Source organism: Callorhinus ursinus, unplaced genomic scaffold (genome assembly GCF_003265705.2).
Source record: "Callorhinus ursinus isolate GAN/ISIS: 27379988/994484 unplaced genomic scaffold, GSC_fseal_2.0 scaffold3, whole genome shotgun sequence".
In the NCBI taxonomy this organism is placed as follows: Eukaryota; Metazoa; Chordata; class Mammalia; order Carnivora; family Otariidae; genus Callorhinus; species Callorhinus ursinus.
The window spans coordinates 79,928,360-79,948,275 of NW_027397065.1; the positions used below are offsets into that span (position 1 = coordinate 79,928,360).

At 44.1% G+C, this 19,916-nt stretch overlaps 1 protein-coding gene across 1 annotated transcript in view; it reads left to right on the forward strand.

The window, feature by feature from the left end:
• The window catches only part of RETREG1 (reticulophagy regulator 1), a 126,460-nt gene that overhangs the window by 35,580 nt on the left and 70,964 nt on the right, over positions 1 to 19,916 (forward strand). Inside the window, exon 3 of the mRNA XM_025867452.2 lies at positions 4,038 to 4,068. Coding sequence (XP_025723237.1) covers positions 4,038 to 4,068 — 31 coding nt within the window. The remainder of the gene's footprint in view (positions 1 to 4,037; positions 4,069 to 19,916) is intronic.

Genomic DNA, 19,916 nt, shown 5'->3' on the forward strand with positions numbered 1-19,916 from the left:
GGGAATCTTAGAAGAAAAGAACTGCTTAAAAAGTCCATCAACGGCCATTTTAGATGAGCATCTCAGCAGTGTTGGTGTTGCATCAAACTGGGTCGCATCTGGGCACACCTTATAAGGAGCAGACAAGCACGGACGGCCAGGACAGAGCTGGAAAACTTTGCAACTGCTCTTTTCTCATTCTTGAGCACTCACGCAGAGGTCATTCTCAGCCTTGACTCATTGGCTTGATGTTCTTGCAAAGACGGGACTTTCATATTCCTAAAGGGTGGGACACCTCTGCTTACAAAGGTTCAGTCCTTTACCAAACTAAGCTGGGAGAGTTGGAAGAATACGAGCCTGAAGGGTCTAGTCCTTGAGCTCATTCACTCCACTCCCCAGTCGTGGAGGGCACCCATCCTGGACTGTGTTAGTGTCCTGGGGCTGCAGTAACAAATCATCAGCGTGGTGGCTCAAAACGACAGAAATCTCTTCTCTCACTGTTCTGGAGGCCAGTCATGCAAAATCAGTATAGCATGGGGCCAAAATCAAGGTGCTGGCAGGGCTGTGCCCCCTCCAGAGGCTCTAGGGAAGCGTTCTTTTCTTCTCCCGGCCTCCGGTGCTTGCTTGGGGTATTGGCTTGCAGCCTCAACACTCCACTCCCTGCCTCGGTGCTCATGGCCCCCTCTCCTCTCCCATCCTCACCAGACCTCCCTCTGCCTCCCTTTTACAGGGATCCCTGTGACTGCATTTGGGGCCCAACCTGGATAACCCAGGACAGTCTCCACATCTCTTGATCCTTGACTGAATCCCATGTGGTACCTCCCTTTTTCCATATAAAGTAAGATTTTTCAGGGTTCGGGGCAGAAAAGCCCACCGTCACTCGGTCTCCTTATCCCATGAAATGGCAGAAACCGACCCGCAACCGCGCAGTTGTGTGAGGGCCACCTAAGAGCATCGACTAGAAGTGCCTCGGGGCGCAGTGACCCTCTGCCCCCTGCAGCTCTGATGCAGAATCTGAACAACACGGGGTTTGTTGGCCCATCAGGCAGTCTGTGTGGAGCGCCTTTCTGTGCGGGGCCTGCCTCCGCGCGGGGCTTGCAGGGGCTTCCAGATACCCCACCCGCATAGGCCTCTCTGCCCCACCCCACCCCACCGCGGGAGCTCTCATGCCCCCATCTTGTAGGGCAGGGTGTGTCCCAGGCCAAGCTTTACGTCAGGGTTTTAACTGGTAGCCTGCTATGCACCAAGAGGAAAGGAGAACCAGGATTAACCGCTGTGCTTTCCCGGCACTCCTCAGCCTATGACTGAAGGAACACTGGTGCCCGCCCCGGCCTCCTTCAGTGGAGTCTGTGGAGACAAAGCACATAGACAAAGTCCGTGTGAGCCCTGCGCATAGCTGGCAGGAGCCCGCCTCTGCAGACCTTTCAGCCCAGGGCCCTGCTGTGATGAATGTGTCTCTGCGAGGCGCCCAGTTCGAGCCAGATGCGGTTATGGAAACTCCGTGGCTTCCACCAGACCTGCCAGCCACTCGGGCCGGATGTCTTGGCTTTGCCGCAGCAGCTGGGAAAGCGTGAGCGGGTCCTCAGGCTCACGGGGCTGTTCTCTCCCCTCCCATCTCGGGGGTTCCGCTCCCCCCACCCCCGCATTCCTGGTTGAAGATAGCAAACTTCCATTGTTAAGAATTTAGTTTTATACCTCCTCTTCCCCCATGGTTATCTTTTTTCCTTCAAGATTTTATTTGAGAGAGAGAGAGCATGAGCGAGAGAGAGTGAGAGCATGCGCGGGGGAGGGGCAGACTCTCCACTGAGCGGAGAGCCCGGCGCAGGGCTCGATCCCGGGACCCCAAGATCATGACCTAAGCCAAAGGCAGACACATCACCGACTGAGCCACCCAGGCGCCCCCCACATTGTGATCTTTAATACCATCTTAGATGCTTCCTATGAAGTAGGTGAGGCCCAGGCGCCCCCCACATTGTGATCTTTAATACCATCTTAGATGCTTCCTATGAAGTAGGTGAGGCCCGAGTATGAAGATCCTTTCAGGTAAATTAATCTTTGTGGAACCTACCAGAGCCCATGTGTCCGTTGCGAGTCAGCTGCGGTGGATTTCTTGCTCACTCTTGCTGGTGCCTACCTTGAGTGCGCACTTCTCTTCATCCAGGCCCTGGGGAACTTTTCTGCAGCCATAGGCTCTTCCTTCATCGCCTACCCCTCTCTCTCATGACAGAAGAGCCCAGAATTTCCACACTGGTTTCCTTTAATATCCTATTCAAGAACCGCCCTGTGTGGTGGGGGGGAGGGCTCAGCAGGTCCCCACGCGGCCACCTGTGGAGCATATCCACCTGTCTCTTTATACTCTTCCTCCTGTGAAACCTGCACCGCCCATTTATGCCATGTTCTGCCAGCCCCTCGCTCCTCAGGAACCCACTCTCTGCTTTCCGTGTAAGTGCTGCCCTGCTCAGCGTCTCCCCCCGCACTGCCCCCCAGCCCCGCACAGCCCAGCCTGCTCTGTGCTCCGTGACTGTGGTGCTCCTACCCCTGCCATTCTAAATGTCTTCGTCCCCTTAGCCAGCAACCATACTCCTTTTCCTCACTTTTAATGACATACCAAACAAGCAAACACCCCTTAGTGTTATCTGCTTTCTCTACTCTTGGATCCAGTGTTAACAGAGAAATGTCCTATGACAGGTGGTTTGTTAGTGCTCAACTTTATCCCACTTTCCAACATCACCTTGAGGCCTCACTAGTGCTCAGAATTCCTTGGATTCTTTTGAATCGTTTATTTGCTTTGTTTGACAAGCCATCTAACCCCCAAGTAGATGCCATCTAACCCCAAAAGCTTATAAGGATCATAAAAAATGAAACTCATTTAAAAAGGTGTAGTAGAGGAACAGGATTCTGATACGGTGACCGTAACCGAGCGACAGAGTCATCTCTGGGTTTACTGGCAGCCAAGGCAAAAAGGGAAACTAGACCAACTGAACAATTCTTCTACTAGTCTGATGAAAGAGTGCGAGCAATTTTGAGAAACTTTTTTTCCTGGGACTCAATTTTAAGAATTTATTACATAGATCTTTGATAGGGGAGACTGCAGAACAAAAGGGACAACATCGTTGGCATTCGTTTCATGGGAAAATGCAGAAACGGCCTCGTGGCCACTTCTAATATTGCACTTCATTAAAGCTGGTAGCTGAGAGTATAATATTAAGATATAGCACAGTAAAGAAAGAAAGCCCATCAAGAACGCAAGTGATTGATCTAAGTATACATTTTTTTCTGTTGATTTCATTTGAGCCTAGTATGTATAAGCTCAAAACACCTAAAGAATGAATAGATAAAAATCTCCTTTCTCAAGTAACAGTTGTCTTCATTCTCCTTCCGTCAGCACCATTTCAGAACCCACCTTAAATGCCACCTCGGTTATTGGTGCTTCCTTGAGCGGCCTGTTTTTCTCTCTTCCCTGAACTCTTGTGGTTTGGGCTTTTTGTGTAGTTCCTACACCACCTACCTCGGTTCATATGTACTTGAGTGCATGCTAGGACTCCCGCACTGAACAGTCAAGTCCCTGAGGCGGGACCACGTGTGATGTAGAGCTCTATCTCTCATGGGACCTGTCCAAGTGTTTTACATGTAGTAGGATCTCAAATATTCATGGACTAATCGCATGAATTAATTATGGTACCGGAGGTATACACTGAATGGTTTGATAATTCCTAGAGTTTAAATATTTAAGCATTTCATTTTTTTTTTTTAGATTTTATTTATTTGAGAGAGAGAGTGTGTGTGTGTGTGTGTGTGTGCGCACAAGCACAAGCCTCGGGGAGGGGCAGAAAGAGAGGGAAAGCAGACTCCCTGCTGATCAGGGAGCCTGATTCGGGACTCAATCCCAGGACCCTGGGATCATGACCTGAGCCAAAGGCAGACGCTTAACCGACTGAGCCACCCAGGCGCCCCTAAGCATTTCATGTTAAATAGCTCAGAATATTTCTAAGTTGAGAAATGCCTCAAGAGAAAAACACCTCCATTAATGTCTTGCTTTTTGCCTCTCCTTGTTACAGGTGCACAGTTGTGGAGAAGCCTCAGCGAAAGGTAAGGAACTTGGTTTTTTTTCAATGTTATTGCTAACAAGAGGGTAGGTGACTGAGGCTCCAAGATGTCCAGTGGATTCAGATCTATCAGTTGGTTCTCTCCTTTAAAATTGACTTCATGTTTTAGAACAGTTGAGATTTACAGAAAAATTGAGAAGATAGTACAGAGTTTCCATATACAGATAGTACATCCCCTACCTTTCTTCTCTTCACATAGTAATATTACATTACTACCATACATTGTCACAATTAATCAATATCTTCTTATTAGCTAAAAGTCCATGCTGTGTGCAGATTTCCCTAGTTTTCGCCTGATGTCTTTTTTTTGTTCTAGGATCCCATCCAGGATTCCACAATGCATTTCATAGACATACCTCCTTAGGCTCCTCTTGGCTGTGACAGTTTCTCAGACTTTTCTTATTTTTGTTGACCTTGACAGTTTTGAGGAGTACTAGTCAGATATATTGTAGGATGTCCCTTTATTAGAATTTGGTGTTTTTCTTGTGACTAGACTGAGGTTATGGGTTTGGGGAAGAAGAGCACAGCGGTAAAGTGCCATTGTTATCACATTGTATTAAGGGTACGTCTCATCGATGTGATTTATCATTACAGTTTTAACCTTGACCACCTGGCCAAAGTAATGTTTGTCCAGGTTTCTCCAAGTTGGTTATTTTAAGCAGGGGAATCTGCTTGGGAAATCAAATTAAGATCAGAAGGCTGTTGATAAGAACAGGATCAGAGAGAGTGATTTGAAATTGGTTAACGATGCTGCCCTTGTGACATGCAGGCCCCTTTAGGCACGAACCCATCCCTGGCTGGCCTGGCAGTACGGGGCTTGGGTTCTAGTCATGCCCACCGCAGACACACTGGACCTCCTTGGGCAAGTGTCTAAGCTTCCTGTGCAAGTGAAGAATTTGAGCTTACTCCTTAATTTTGGTTGGGGGAAGATGCGACCCAGTGAGCTTTTTAAAAAAACACTTTGTGTTGGGCGCCTGGGTGGCTCAGTTGGTTAAGCGACTGCCTTCGGCTCAGGTCATGATCCTGGAGCCCCGGGATCGAGTCCCGCATCGGGCTCCCTGCTCGGCGGGGAGTCTGCTTCTCCCTCTGACCCTCCCCCCTCTCATGTACTCTCTCTCTCTCTCTCTCTCTCTCATTCTCACTCTCTCAAAATAAATAATAAATAAATCTTTAAAAAAAAAAAAGCACTTTGTGGGCGCCTGGGTGGCTCAGATGGTTAAGCGTCTGCCTTCGGCTCAGGTCATGATCCCAGGGTCCTGGGATCGAGTTCCGCATCGGGCTCCCTGGTCCTTGGGAGCCTGCTTCTCCCTCTGCTTCTCTCTCTCTCTCTCTCCCTCTCTCTCTCTCCCTCTGTCTCTCATGAATAAATAAATAAAATCTTAAAAAAAAAAGAGCACTTTGTGATTTACTGGTCCTTATTTTGACTGGTGAAGGTATCAATTGCCTGCTTTTTCTAGAGCCCTTGCTGTCCAAGCCCTGTTTAGGAGCTGTTTGAGGGGTGCCTGGGTGGCTCAGTCGGTTAAGCATCTGCCTTCCACTCAGGTCTGATCCCAGGGTCCTGGGATCGAGCCCCGCATCGGGCTCCCTGCTCAGCAGGAAGCCTGCTTCTTCCTCTCCCACTCCCCCTGCTTGTGTTCCCTCTCTCACTGTCTCTCTCTCTCTGTCAAATAAATAAATAAAATCTTTAAAAAAAAAAGAAGCTGTTTGAGTGTTTGATAATGATTTGGAAAAAATAAAATAGTGAGCAGGACCGAGGAACTCACTTTGCCAATGCCAGGTTTGGTCAGGGAGTAAGTAGCTTATCATATGGCTTTTTTTTAGATTTATAATATTTCACTGCTTTGGGAAAGTGCTTATGTGCCTCCAGAGAAGGCATGATAATGGAAATAACCTTTTTTTTTTTTTTAGATTTATATATCTCAGTGAGAGAGAGAGAGCAAGCAGGAGGAGGGGCAGAGGGAGTGAGCACAGGACGGGGGGAGGGGCAGAGGAGAGGGAGAAAAAAATCTCCCGCTGAGCGGGGAGCCTGTTGCAGGGCTTCTTCTCACAACCCTGAGGTTACAACCTGAGCCAAAACCAAGAGTCGGTCACTTAACCAACTGCGCCACGCAGGTGCCTTGGAAATAAGCTTTTTAAGGGAGGGTCTCATTCACTTCACAATTACCTGGATACATATTCAGGTTCATCCTGGTCCCAGCCCCACAGCTGATGATCTTGCCAAGTTCATTCCTCTTGGCCTCAGTTTTTCTCATCTGCTGAGGAGGTGAGAGAGAGAATCATTTCAGATATCCCTTCCAGCCCTAAAAAGTCTGTAATGCAATTTGAGGTATTTGCGTGTGTGAGATATTGTGATTCATAATAAGAAATATAGATTTGGCCTTTGTCCCCAAGGTTCTGGCACCAAATCACTAAAACTTTTGCACTTTCCTAATTGTTGAGAGAAAGGTGTCTTTTGTTATGTTAATGAGGCGGCTTTTCTAAGGCACCTAAGGACAGGGGCTGGTTGGCATGGGAATTGATTAGATTGGAAGATTGGAACTTTCAGTCCTGCTTCCCTTCTCTGGGGAAGGGAGAGGAGCTGGAGGTTGAACCAATCACCAATGGCCAATGATTTAATCAATTGTGCCTGTGGAATGAAGCCTCCATAAAAACCCAAAAGGACGGTGTTTGGAGAGCTTCCAGGTGGGTGACCACGTGATTTGTGGGGGAGCAGCACATTTGGGGAGGCCATGAAAACTCCCCACTCTTTCCCCATGCCTTGCCCTAGGCTTCTCTTCCAGCTGGATGTTTCTTAGTTACATCTTTTGTAACAAACCTGTAATGTAGTAAGTAAAATGTTTGAGTGCTGGGAGCTGCTGGAGCCAAGTAATGGAACTCAAGAGGGGATTGTTGGAACCTCCAGTATATAGCAGGTTGGTCAGAAGCACAGGTGACAGCCTGGGTTGCAAATGGCATCTGAAGTGGGGGAGGGGACAGCCTTGTCAGATGGAGCCTTAACCTGGCGGGGGGTTCTGACTCTATCTCCGGGTAGATAATGTCAGAATCAAGTTGAGTTGTAGAACCCTCAGCTGGTGACCTAGAATCGCTAGGTGGTGTGGAGAAGGTCCCCCTCTGGTCCCACCCCCACCCAGAAACTTGGGGATAAAGGCCAAATCTACATTTCTTATTATGAATCACAGTATCTCAAACACACAAATACCTCAGATTGCATTACAGACTTTTTAGGGCTGGAAGGGATATCTGAAATGATTCTCTCTCTCTCACCTCCTCAGCAGATGAGACAAACTGAGGCCGAGAGAGGAATGAACTTGGCAAGATCATCAGCTGTGGGACCAAAATTGTAGCTGGTGGTCAGAAGTGGGATCAAAGAATCATTCCCATTTCTTTCATTTTGTTATCTTGTTACCTTTTTGTTTGGCCAGTGACTCCTTCAAAGGGATTTAATCCACAGTAGAAGGGATACTTTCCGGTATTTTTACACTGGTTTTTTTTTTTCCCCCAGATTTTTATTTAAGTTCTGGCTAGTTAAAATATAGTGTATATTGGTTTCAGGAATAGAATTTAGTGATTTATCACTTACATATAAGTGCTCATCAAAACAAGTACCCTTGATACCCATCACTCATCTAACCCATCCCCCACCTACCTCCCTTAAATAGTCTGTTTGCCTCCCTCTCTCTTTATTTATTCCCCTTCCCCTGTGTTCATCTGTTTTGTTTCTTAAATCCCACATTTGAGTGAAATCATGATATCTTTCTCTGACTGCCTTATTTCACTTAACATAATTTAACTCTTTAGCCCCATCCGTGTCATTGCAAATGGCAAGATTTCATTCTTTTCGACGGCTGAGTTCACAGTTTCTCCTGTGTAATTGTATTCTGTTCTCTATTCATCATGGAGACATGAAATTACAGTATTTATTCCTCTAATTTCTTTGATTCGGTATGTTGCTTATGGTGATTCTTAGTGTCTTGTACTGGGTAGTGCTTGTGTTTTTCACACTGAAAAATTCAGAACCACTTTATTTGAAGGACAAAATGCAGTGCTGTATGAGCGGCTCTTCTGAGTCAGAGAGGCGCGGTTTTGCTCACATGAGCGTTGTGGGATTGGGGTCTTTCCACTTCTGTGGTAGGTTTGCTGTCTCACTCAGAACGAGCCAGGCCTTCTCTCTGTGGGGCTTTAATTGCCTCATTAAAGGTCATTACGTTCACTGTAAAAAGGTGAGGCAAATAATGGACCATTCTCTCTTCATAATGCCATTGTAAAGCTTTTTAATTACAAAAGAGCTCCTTGCAAAGGGAACCTTTGTGCACTGTTGGTGGGAATGTAAATTGGTGTAGCCCCTATGCAAAACAGGGTGGAGGTTCCTAAGAACTTAAAAATAGAACTACCCTATGATCCAGCGATCCCACCGCTAGGTATACCCAGAAGGAAAGGACATCAGTGCCACAAACAGAAACCTGTACCAGCATGTTTACTGCAATGTTATTCAAAACAGCCAAGACATTGAAAGAGCCCAAGTGTCCAACAGTGGACGAATGGATACATAGGGACATATATACAAGGGAATATTATTTAGCCATACAAAAAGAAGGAAATTCTGCTATTTGTGACAATAGGGATGAACCTGGAGGGCATTGTGCTAAGTAACATAAGTCAGAGAAAGATAAACCTGTGTGGTCTCACTTATCTGTGACATCTAAAAAAGCTGCTGATAAAAACAGGAGCGGAGCCTGGTAGCTGCCAGGGGCTGGGAGGGAAGGGAAATGAGAAGTTGGCCAAAGGGCATACATACACTTGCAGTTATAAGACCAGTGAGTCCTGGGGATCTAACGTACAACATGGCCGCTCTAGTCAACAATGTAATATTGTGTACTTGCAAGTTGCTAAGAGAGTGCACTTCAGTGTTGTCACCACCTCCCCAACAAAATGGGCATTATGTGAGGTGGAGGATGTGTTAGCTATCTATGTGGTAATCATGTCACAATTTATGTGTATCAAACCCTCATATTGTACACGGTAAACTTATACAATGTTATACGTCAACTGTGTCTCAGGAAAGCTAGAGAACAAAAAGGATCTCCTGCCTTCGTCTCGGGTCACGATCCTGGAGTCAGTCCCGGGATCGAGTGCCGCATCGGGCTCCCTGCTCGGCGGGGAGTCTGCTTCTCCCTCTGACCCTCTTCCCTCTTGTGCGCTCTCTCTCTCATTCTCTCCCACAAATAGATAAAACCTTCTCTAGTCTGATGGCTTATTTCCCAGACTGTTATTTACTCTTCGGGAAAATTTGCTTCTGTTGGCTTAGCTGAAAGTATTTCCCTCAAAATTTAGCATGAAGATGATACTGTACACTTATGCATATGTGTAGTTTCTCTGGGCATTTAAAGGCTATTCATAAAGTTCACATAGATTATACTGGTAAATAACAATAAAGCCAGCATCTAATTTCTGATGTGGTCATCAGTAATAAAAGTTGGATAATTTTAATCAGATGCTACTCATATATGGATTTTCATACAAGGAAAGTTGATTTTGTGAAACTGCGGTTCACAGTGGGTAAGTTCTGAGAAGGGCTCCTGCTTGACCTATTTTTTAATAAACAGTATGTCACTAACTCTACAACCTGGACAGGGTGTATACAGAGCAGTCTGTCCACTGAACCAAATTAACATCTCTTATGGCTCATTCTGAGTATTGGAATGCAACCTGACCTTCAGTGTCCTAAGAGCTTTTTATTTCAGCACGTGACTCTGGCAGCTGACTGAATAAAATCTCATGTTAACAAAGGAGACATTGTGCACACTGCCTTTTAAAAACATAAATTTGTTTTCATTTTGGCCAGGTTTTTCTAAGTATAAATTTGACAGGAATAACTTCACTTGCATATATCCTGATCATTCAAAATTTCTTTACAGACTTCTTTAATAGTTGGGTACGTTATAACCAGATGAGCTATTCTCAAAATTCTCATCAAAAATCTTGTTTTAGGGCGCCTGGGTGGCTCAGTTGGTTAAGCGACTGCCTTCGGCTCAGGTCATGATCCTGGAGTCCCGGGATCGAGTCCCACATCGGGCTCCCTGCTCAGCAGGGAGTCTGCTTCTCCCTCTGACCCTCTTCCCTCTCGTGCTTTCTATCTCTCATTCTCTCTCTCTCTCAAATAAATAAATAAAATCTTTAAAAAAAAATCTTGTTTTATCATTCAGTGCCAATTTACAGAAAATACCATTTTTTTTTCATGGCAGCTAAAGAGTTTGGAAATTATGGCTGAGAACTCCGGGTTTTTCTAACAGGTGTCCCTGGAATCTCAATGCCTCTAGCAGGGCGCCCTTCACAAGAATCGGGGAGTGGCTTTCCAGTGATTTCATGAGGACATCAGATCTACTTTGCCTTACCTGGAGTTGACTCTTCAGAGGCATAGCAGAGAATTAACAGTCAGTATTTCTAGAGCCAGCAGGGATTAGCAAGAGTCGTGACCTTTTTGCCTCTACCTTGGTCAAATGGCGGGGGTGTCAGCATGTCTCCGTCTCACCTGCTCTCAGGAGAAGTATCTGTGTGGCCCCCCTTCATGGGATAAAATGCCCTTCTGCCTTGTCAGCTTCCTGATAACTGCCAGTCAGAGCATTCTAGCTGGTTCTATTTTTTTCCAAGGAAAAGGAGCCAAGAATCTTTGGTTGTAAAACCCAAGTCCCAAGCTTGCCCCGGCTCATATGCCCAGAACAGACTGGAGCATTTAAGTAGGGGATGTCTAATTAATTAAATCCTTGAGCATGACTTTATGTCTCTGTTAAAAGTGAAAAGTCATCTAGAATTTGCTAAATTGTCTCTCTCAGGAATAGAATTTAGTGTGAAAACTGCATTTTCAGTATTTATGAATCATCCTTACTCATCAAAATTACATTGACAAGGTGAATTACTAAGTAAAAAGCCTTGCATAGTCATATGGTATCTTAAAAAGTATCCTTTCTTTGCTGTTAAGCACAGCAATGATTTTTGACTTGCCCATTGAAACTAGTCGATTTTTACAGTTTGAGCATTTTTGAATGTGTCTAAAAGTCACCTTGTGACTTGTGTTTTATAATCTTGTCCTTGTACCTTTGTCATAAGGCACTATATTTGAAAGCTGTATTTTTTTTTTCAATTTAATTTCAGCCAGAACTGTAGACAGGGAGCCACATCTCCATGAGTTTTAAAAGAAAATTTTGCTGTGAAGGATACATTTGAATGAATTAAATTGGGTAAAAATTATTTACTTTTAGAGAAAATATTCCCTTAAAATCAAAGTCTGCTGGATTTTAGCATAAGCATGTCTGAACTTAAATAAGTCTTTGGCTGAAGATGTCTGGGCTGGCCTGGAAGCGAAACACTATTCAAATCTCTATCCTGCCAAAATAAAAATCCAAATAGGCCTTTATTCCTTTTTTTCTCCCAAAATAATAATTGAACTCTATTCTGTAGTCCTGTATTGCACAATGGAGGGTCAAAGCCTCTTTCTTCCTTTCTGTCAGGAAAGAACAGCCAGCCCCATTCAGTGACTGATAGATGGCGAGCTCTCAGCCAGAGCTGCTGAGACTTGGTCTGGAAGTTTCTCTAAGTTTTTCATCCGGATTCCAATCTGTTGTATTCATTTTTTAAAGTTGTGCTTTGAAAATTAGACCAGTTTGAAGACAAGTATGGAACAAAGGACTCTAAACAGTTTTTAAAGGTAGTGTGGAGGACTAGCAGAATTCTGCTGCCTCTCTCTTCACCATGAGTGGTATACCTACATAGAAAATTACTTATGCGTTTTTGAAAATGCCCCCTGCTAGACATTTAGGGGCTGTCTTTGTCTCTCGGGAGCCTGTCAAACTGAAACATGGCTAGAACATGAGTTCAAGAGAAAAATCTCACCCTGAAATTCACATGGATCCTCACCACCGATGGGATACATTTCCTGAAGCATTAAAAATAAAACCAGGGTGCCTGGGTGGCTCAGTCGTTAAGCGTCTGCCTTCGGCTCGGGTCATGGTCCCAGGGTCCTGGGATCGAGTCCCACATCAGGCTCCCTGCTCAGCAGGAAGCCTGCTTCTCCCTCTCCCACTCCCCCTGCTTGTGTTCCTGCTCTCAGTGTCTCTCTCTGTCAAATAAATAAATAAAATCTTTAAAATAAATAAAATAAATAAATAAATAAATAAAAATAAAACCAAACAGGAAGTGCGTTTCATAGCCCACCGGCTTCATTGACAAGGGCAATCAATGGTTAGACCTGTTTCTGGCTGCATGTTCCTTTCGTGAGTAACATAGTCTCCTTCTACCCAAGCAGATTTATCAAGTCAGAACATGGACAGAAAGCCAGGGGTCAGGCTTTCTGGGTCTGGGAGCAGTAGCCTTTAGGTGAGCCCTAAATGACTTAAAACTCAAGGCTCCTTAAGTGAAAAGCCATCAATATTATGTTTTACTATAATGTATCATTTTTTGTTTGATAGTTTCTGACATTCCTTTAAATTAATGTTAACTCGATAACAATCTCATTTAACATGAGTTCCATCACCCCCATTTAAAAAATTATTTTAGAGCTTCTTTATCTTTGCATAAATAAAAGTGTGCATACACCTCCATTTCCCACAGCAGCACCTTGAGTCCCTACAGCCCCTTGATAACAAATGAAAACGCTGACTCTGATCATTTTCATCCATGTTTCAGTTTATCTTAACCTTGTGCTCATTAGGTTTGATTAGGTCGTAGATCCTGAGTTATTGAAGATTTGAAAATGTGGTTCATTTACAAATGCATTAAAAAACTAAGACTAATTAATGTTACCTAATAGCATTCTTACTTCATTAGATTTAAAAAGCCAGAGAAAGAATGATTAGTGGTTAACATTTCTCATAACTTGGGGCGCCTGGGTGACTCAGTCGGTTAAGCGACTGCCTTCAGCTCAGGTCATGATCCTGGAGTCCCGGGATCGAGTCCCGCATCGGGCTCCCTGCTCAGCAGGGAGTCTGCTTCTCCCTCTGACCCTCTTCCCTCTCGTGCGCTCTCTCTCTCTCTTTCTCTCTCATTCTCGCTCTCTCAAGTAAGTAAATAAAATCTTTAAAAAAAAAACATTTCTCATAATTTATCCTGGCCTATATTGTGATTATTTGAATATAAATTCAGACTTCAGAGTTAGTTGGAAGTTTCTGTTTGCCTCTAACTCGCTTTGTTTCTTTTCTTTTCTTTCTTTTCTTTTTTTTTTCCTGCCTCTGTGTTTCTATCTCTTGGTCTCTCTCTGCCTCCCTTTTTGTCTCTGTTTTGTTCTTTTTTTTTCTCTTTCTCTTTGTCTCTCTGTTTCTTTTTTTCTGTCTCTTCCTCTTTGTCTCTTTCTTTACCGTTCCCAAACATGGTTATTTATAGCCCTCTTTGCCTAGTAGTATTTAAAATATCTTCCCCTCTCCTGATTTTAAAAGTAATACATGCAATTGAAAACTGAAAATCTAGGAAATGTATAAAGAAGAAAACCTAAATCCCTTATAAATCCATCACCCAGAAATTAAACTCTTCCAATTTTGCTTGTTTTCTTTCAGTCTTTTCATAAAATTATATATGTCTGTTTATTCATCATCCATCCTTTCAACCAACATTTATTGAGTGCCTTTACTGCCAGTATTTCTAAGCATTTGTGGAAGAAAACCCAGCAAACTCTGTCCTCATGGAGTTCATATTCTAGTGAGTAGGCCAGAAAAATATGCTACACCACATAATGTTACATGGTGAACCACGTTTAAGGAAACGAAAGCAGAAGAGGGGATGAGGGTATGTAGGCATGGGTGGGGAGGACCAGGTTTTAATAAAGTGCTCAGGAAAGACTTGACTGAAGATTTTGAGCAAAGCCTAGGAAGTGAGGTTGTGAAGCATGTCTGGGTAAAGAGCTTCTAGGCAGAGGGAACAGCAAGTGCAAAGACCCTGAGGCAGGAGCTGTATATGATATATGTATATATTTTTTATTTTATACCAATAAGGTTTTTTTTAATGCAGCCATAATAACTGGAATAAATGGAGTATTATGCAGTTCATTAAGATCATGTTGTAAGAGTATTTAGCAATCTGAAAATTTACCCTTTATCGCTAATTGTGTAAAAAAAGACCAAGAAAACAAAAAAACTGTAGGTTTAAATAAGTGCAGGAAGGTATAATGTATGACATTATAATGATATGTTGGTACACATGTGGGATCGCTCTGTTAGGGGAATCCAGGTAGTTTTCATTTTCTTGATTTTGTTTACCCGCATTACATTTCCCCTTCTGTAATGAGCATTGGTAGCTTTTATCAGGAAGAGAGACCATGAAGGGGGGAGCGTCCCATCAGGCGGGATGAGGTGTGTGACTGTGGCTGTTGGAGGTGACACACGGAAGTCTGCAGGCAGTGTGGCTCCAAGTGCCTAAGGGCCCTGACTGCCAAGCTCCCGTCCAGAGACAGGGCTCTGGTTACGAGGAGAGAGACTGGCGTGACCCTGTCATTGGAAATAAAGGTCACGGCCGATGTCCAGAGAAGCAGCTGGGCTCTATGGAAGGATGGAGCCTCAGAAATAAGTCAGAGGCAAAAAAAAAAAAAAAAAAAAAAAAAAAAAAAAGTCGGAGGCATTACTGGGGGGGGGGGGGCGGCGCACGGGAGCTGACCAGGCCAAGTGCCACTTGACATTAAGCCTTATAGGATTGGGGTGAAGAAAAGTATTAATGCATTATTAAGTAATAAATGAAAATTATGGGACACCTGTGTGGCTCAATCGTTAAGCGTCTGCCTTCGGCTCAGGTCGTGATCCCAGGGTCCTGGGATCGAGCCCTGCATCGGGGTCCCTCCTTCCCCCTCTCCCATTCCCCCTGCTTGTGTTCCTTCTCTTGCCGTGTCTCTCTCTGTCAAATAAATAAAATCTTTAAAAAAAATGAAAATTATTCATTTCCAAGGTCAGGTGGTGTCCGAGGGGTGGGATAAAATTCTTGAATTCTTCCTTTCTGAGGTTCTGCTACAGGCCCAAGGTTGAGCCTCCACATACAGGGGAAGGGCCTAACTGCATCTTCTCCTGATTGACACACGATCCATGAGTTTTTACTTAAGTAAAATTTGGAAACTCATTGTATCACTCAGACTAGGATCGATAGCTATAGGAGGACTTTAGGCAATTCAAACAAGAATGGAGCTGAGAAGACCTCATGTTCTCTTCTGAACAACCCACCCCTGGGTTAGTCCCTCTGTCTAGCTGTCCATCTATCAGTTATCAATCTATCAATCTACCTGCACATATTCCTTAATTATATTTTAATGATAATATTTGATATATTGAAGAATATAACATACTTGTAAGTTGTAAACATTATAATAAAATGAATACACATGAGCCTTTCCCCCAGACAGGACTGGTGCTACTGTTTCTCCCTTACCTTCTCCTCCTGCTGCCTCCTCATGCCAAAGGCAAGAATGATCCTGAATTTTGTGGTCTTCATTCCATTGCTTTAAAAAAAATGATATATATATATATGTGTGTGTGCGTGTGTGTGTGTGTGTATCTATATTGAAATTACATATACATGTACTCCTAAGATTTTTTGGGGGGCGAGTCTATAAAAATGGTACCACATTTATGTCGTCTTCTAGAACTAATGTCTTGACACTAAACATTTTTCCATGTTGCTGTGTATAGCTGTGGTTCCTTCTGGGTTGTTGCTGTACAATGTCCCACCATGTGACTATACTGTATTTATTTACATATTGTCTTTTTACTGGACTTTGGGCACTTTCTTTTACCAGACTGTCCACTACTTCTTGAGTTTCTGAGCTTACATTAGGGCACTACTAAAAAAATCACAAGAAAAAAGGTAAATGCCTGACACATAAAGGGAAGAGTTTCTTAGGCCAGAATACTGTATGTTTGCAAGCGTGTGTAAAATCTGTACCAAAACTTGGGCTGAGACCTAGTGTGGAATGAAGTTCTTGCCACGTGGCACGGTGCACATGCTGGCCACCACTAGAGGGCGTGGGAGGGTGGGGACATCTGTGTGTCCCAGAAGCCGAGAATAACGTGGTTGCTGCTGGAACTTGGACATGTGGCTGCAGTGTTTCCAGTACTTGCACATTTCAGGGCAAAAACATTTGCGTCGCTCCAGTTACGGGAAGAAAATCCAGTGAAAGGTTATGTCCGTATGCGTACATGTATACATGTGGATAGACGCATGTGTTCATTGCTTCCTCTCCCACCTATATTAAAATATAAGGGTAAAGAGTAGTGACAGGGACACATTCGTGGGGAGGACATTCACATACAAACCAGCCCAAACTACTTTGAGTTCATCACCCTTTTACTGCTTATTTCTAACGACTCACAAAATCTTCCACATGATCTTTATTATGTGCTCTCCAGAGTCTCTGCTTCCCTCACCTGTCCCTGACTTAGAACTTTCTCCTCTCTTGGAAGTGAAATGCATGGATTCCTTCCTTCCTCCCCCCACCCCCTCACCCCCAGCTCTAAATAACCTTGAATAGGGAACCCCAGAAAATTGCTTCATTTGCTCTTCTGAGGAGAGAAGACTTCTTGCTGTGTGGTTGGCCGCTAGGCATGAACTGCCCCATACACCATTGAGGGTGAAGGTCCCTGCTTGGTTGGGAAGCGTACAGAAGTGGCTGCCAAAAGTTGTCCTCAGGACCCGGGAGTGTTTGTGGTAGACTCATGCCACCCTCTTTCCCCACAACTACCAAAGACGTCCACCCCCTGATGCCCAGAGCTTATGGGTGACTGTGTGCCTTCCACGGCAAAGGGGACTTTGCAGATGTGATTAAGTTAAGGGTCTCTAGAATGGGGAGAGGATCCTGGATGACCCAGGTAGGCCAGTGTATTCACAAGGGTCTTTTTAAGAGGGAAACAGGTGGCCAGAGAGGAGAAAGACACTGTGCTTTTGGCTTTGAGGTTGGAGCCCAGGGCCACAAGTCAAGGATTGCAAGCTGCCTCTGGAAAGTGGAAGAGGCCAGGAAACAGATTCTCCCCCGAAGCTTCTAGAAAGAATGTGGCCCAGCAGACCCACTTTAGATTCTGGTCACCAGAACAGGAGGATGATAAATGTGTGATTTTTCTGCCACCAAATTTGGTAGTTCATTACAGCAGCAATTCGAAACCGTGTTCCTTATGTGTGAAAGAACCACCTTTGTTAGAAAACGTTGAGGGTGCATTTGCCAACTTACATCTCCGTCCACTGAAGAAATGCAGTGTGACCCCAGTTTGTGGGAGGAAACAAGGAGGCTTGAGGTGGCCAGCCAGAGTGGTCAAGCCGACGAAGCACCAGACCGGACAGGGAGCCCGGAATGTTCCTACTGGGCAAATAGAAATAAGAGCTTGGAAAGCGAACACGTGGTCAAGATGGTCAAGAAGGATCTTGAAGATGCCATGGGTGGAGGTCAGGGGCAAGGAGTGTTTCAAGGAGGAGGCTGTACGTGATGTTCTAAGGGCACTGAGGAAGGCGGCCGGATTGTATAAAAATATGAGTGTTTGTGGAGAACTTTATAAATAGTTCCCCATACTTTTGTTTATATGTGTGGAGGAGGCAGTGACTTTTTGGAGTAAAAAACCAAATTAAGGGGCTTACGGATAAAACGGGGGCTGAGAAAATGCAGGTGGGTCGTGTGAACCACATATTTGGGAAAATATTGGCAGTGGGTGTGTGGAGAGAAATGAATCTGTGATTTTTTTTGTTAATTTGTTTGTTTTTTGTTAATTTATTTTTATTGTGGTAGAAGAGCCATAATTGACCATGAGTGACCTTTAGTCCCTTCACAGTATCCGGCAGCCATCACCACTGTTGAGTTCCAGAATATTTCCTCACCCGAAAAGGAAGCCCCATTCGCTTCCCTCTAGCTCCTTGGTAACCACAAATGTGCTTTCCGTCTCCATGGATTTGCCTTCTAGATATTTCCCACAAACCATACAATACGCGGCCTTGCTGTGTCTGGCTTCTTTCACTTAGCATCATATTTTTAAGGCTCATCCATTTTGTAGTGGGTGTTATTACTTCATTCTTTTTTATGGCTGAAAAATATTCCATTACTTGGATATATCACATTTTGCTGGTCTGGTCATCCGTGGATGGACATTTAGGTTGGTTCTGCCTTTAGGCTGTTGTGAAGAGTGAGCAGCTTGGTTTTCTCTTGCTTGGTTTTGTTTTCAGAACAGGGAGGCGCGACCCTGTGGGGGAAGGAGAGGCCTGTGGCCGGGCAGGACCGCTTCCATCCAGCAGACAGCACCTTGGACCTGGCGCCTGGCTACTGGGGGCCAGTCTGCACTGTCTTGAGGGGGCAGGATTCTGTCTGGGGAGAGAGGGGAACCTGGGCAAGTGGTGGGCTTTGCTCATCGTCCACGAATCCTACAGGAGAATGGAAGGTAGCATTAGGGAACTGGATAAATGCCGGATGCCAACATGGAAGCTGATTTTAGGGAGCACCAATGCCTCCAGCAGTGAGAGGACTGGTTCTAAAGGAAGAGCCCAAGGGTGTGCCCTTCACTTGTCATTTTCGTCATGCTTCCTTTCTCATTTTTTTTTAAAGGGGAGAAAGCATGCAGGAAGGAGGGAAATGAGAGGGGCAATGTTATTATTTAGAGGTATCTGGTAAAAGGAGGCAAAAGTGCATGATACGGTATCCTTATTGGGTAGATTGCATTGCTCGTGTGCTATTTATTAGGTTTTTTTTTTTTTTTTTTTGAAGGCTATTCTTACTTGTGCCTGTTTTTAAAACCTGAACAACTGGGAGAGAGAACTTATAATCCTGTAGTCATTTGGCTTGTATTCTTAGAGAGTATTTTTAAACGCTAACTTTCAGAGCCATCTAATGTCACTTAAAACACAAGAAGTGGTTCCAGTATTTATTTCTTCTGATCTGCAGGTTTTAGATTGTGAATAGTATTTTTACTTCCACTGAAAACACATTTTCCCCCCAGATCTCTTTCTTGATGTTTGCCTAAATTTTTTTGGTCAGTTGTCATTATCTTTATTAAAATGAGTGATGATATTTTCAGTCATGACTCAAGAGTCATCTGCTATAGAAAGAAAACTGTCTGAATTCCAAAGCTTATCAAGCTAAACATCCTCAAGTCAGAAATGGATGTGTATTTTGAATAAATTGCGCATTTAAAATACTTTTTTTTTGTTTTCTGGAGGCTAAATTCAAATGAAATCATCTTGCTTTAAAGGGCTTTTTGTGGCTGTGCCAGGCTTGGAATATGTAATGAAGACTCAGTAATTGAGAAAATTTTTAAATGAAGACTCAGTAATTGAAAGAAAAGAAACTTGTATTTTTATTTATTTTATTTTATTTTTTAAAAAGATTTTATTTATTCATGAGAGACAGAGAGAGAGAGGCAGAGAGAGAGGGAGAAGCAGAGTCCCTGCTGAGCAAGGAGCCCGATGTGGGACTCCATCCCAGGACCCTGGGATCATGACCTGAGCTGAAGGCAGATGCTTAACTGACTGAGCCACTCAGGCCCCCTGAAACGTGTATTTTTAAATTGAGAAATTGATCTGAAACTGATTTGAGGTCAAAACAGGGGTATCCTAATCTAGGTCCTCATTAAACTAGACTAGAAAAGACTGCCCTTCTCCACAGTCTTGCTTACATATACCTAGGTGATTGAGTTGGACCATTTCTACTTGCCTAATGCAAGGGGGGAAGGGATCCTGGTTTGAGGAATTTGTTTGTGCTCTTTGTGAGGGCACATGGGAAGTTAGACATTGACTTGGAAGTTTGACTCTGTTCCTTGTTCAAGGCACAAAAGTCCTCAACAGTGAAAGGCAACGTGGCTGGTAACAACTTTTCTCATGCTGGTTAGAATATGGGAA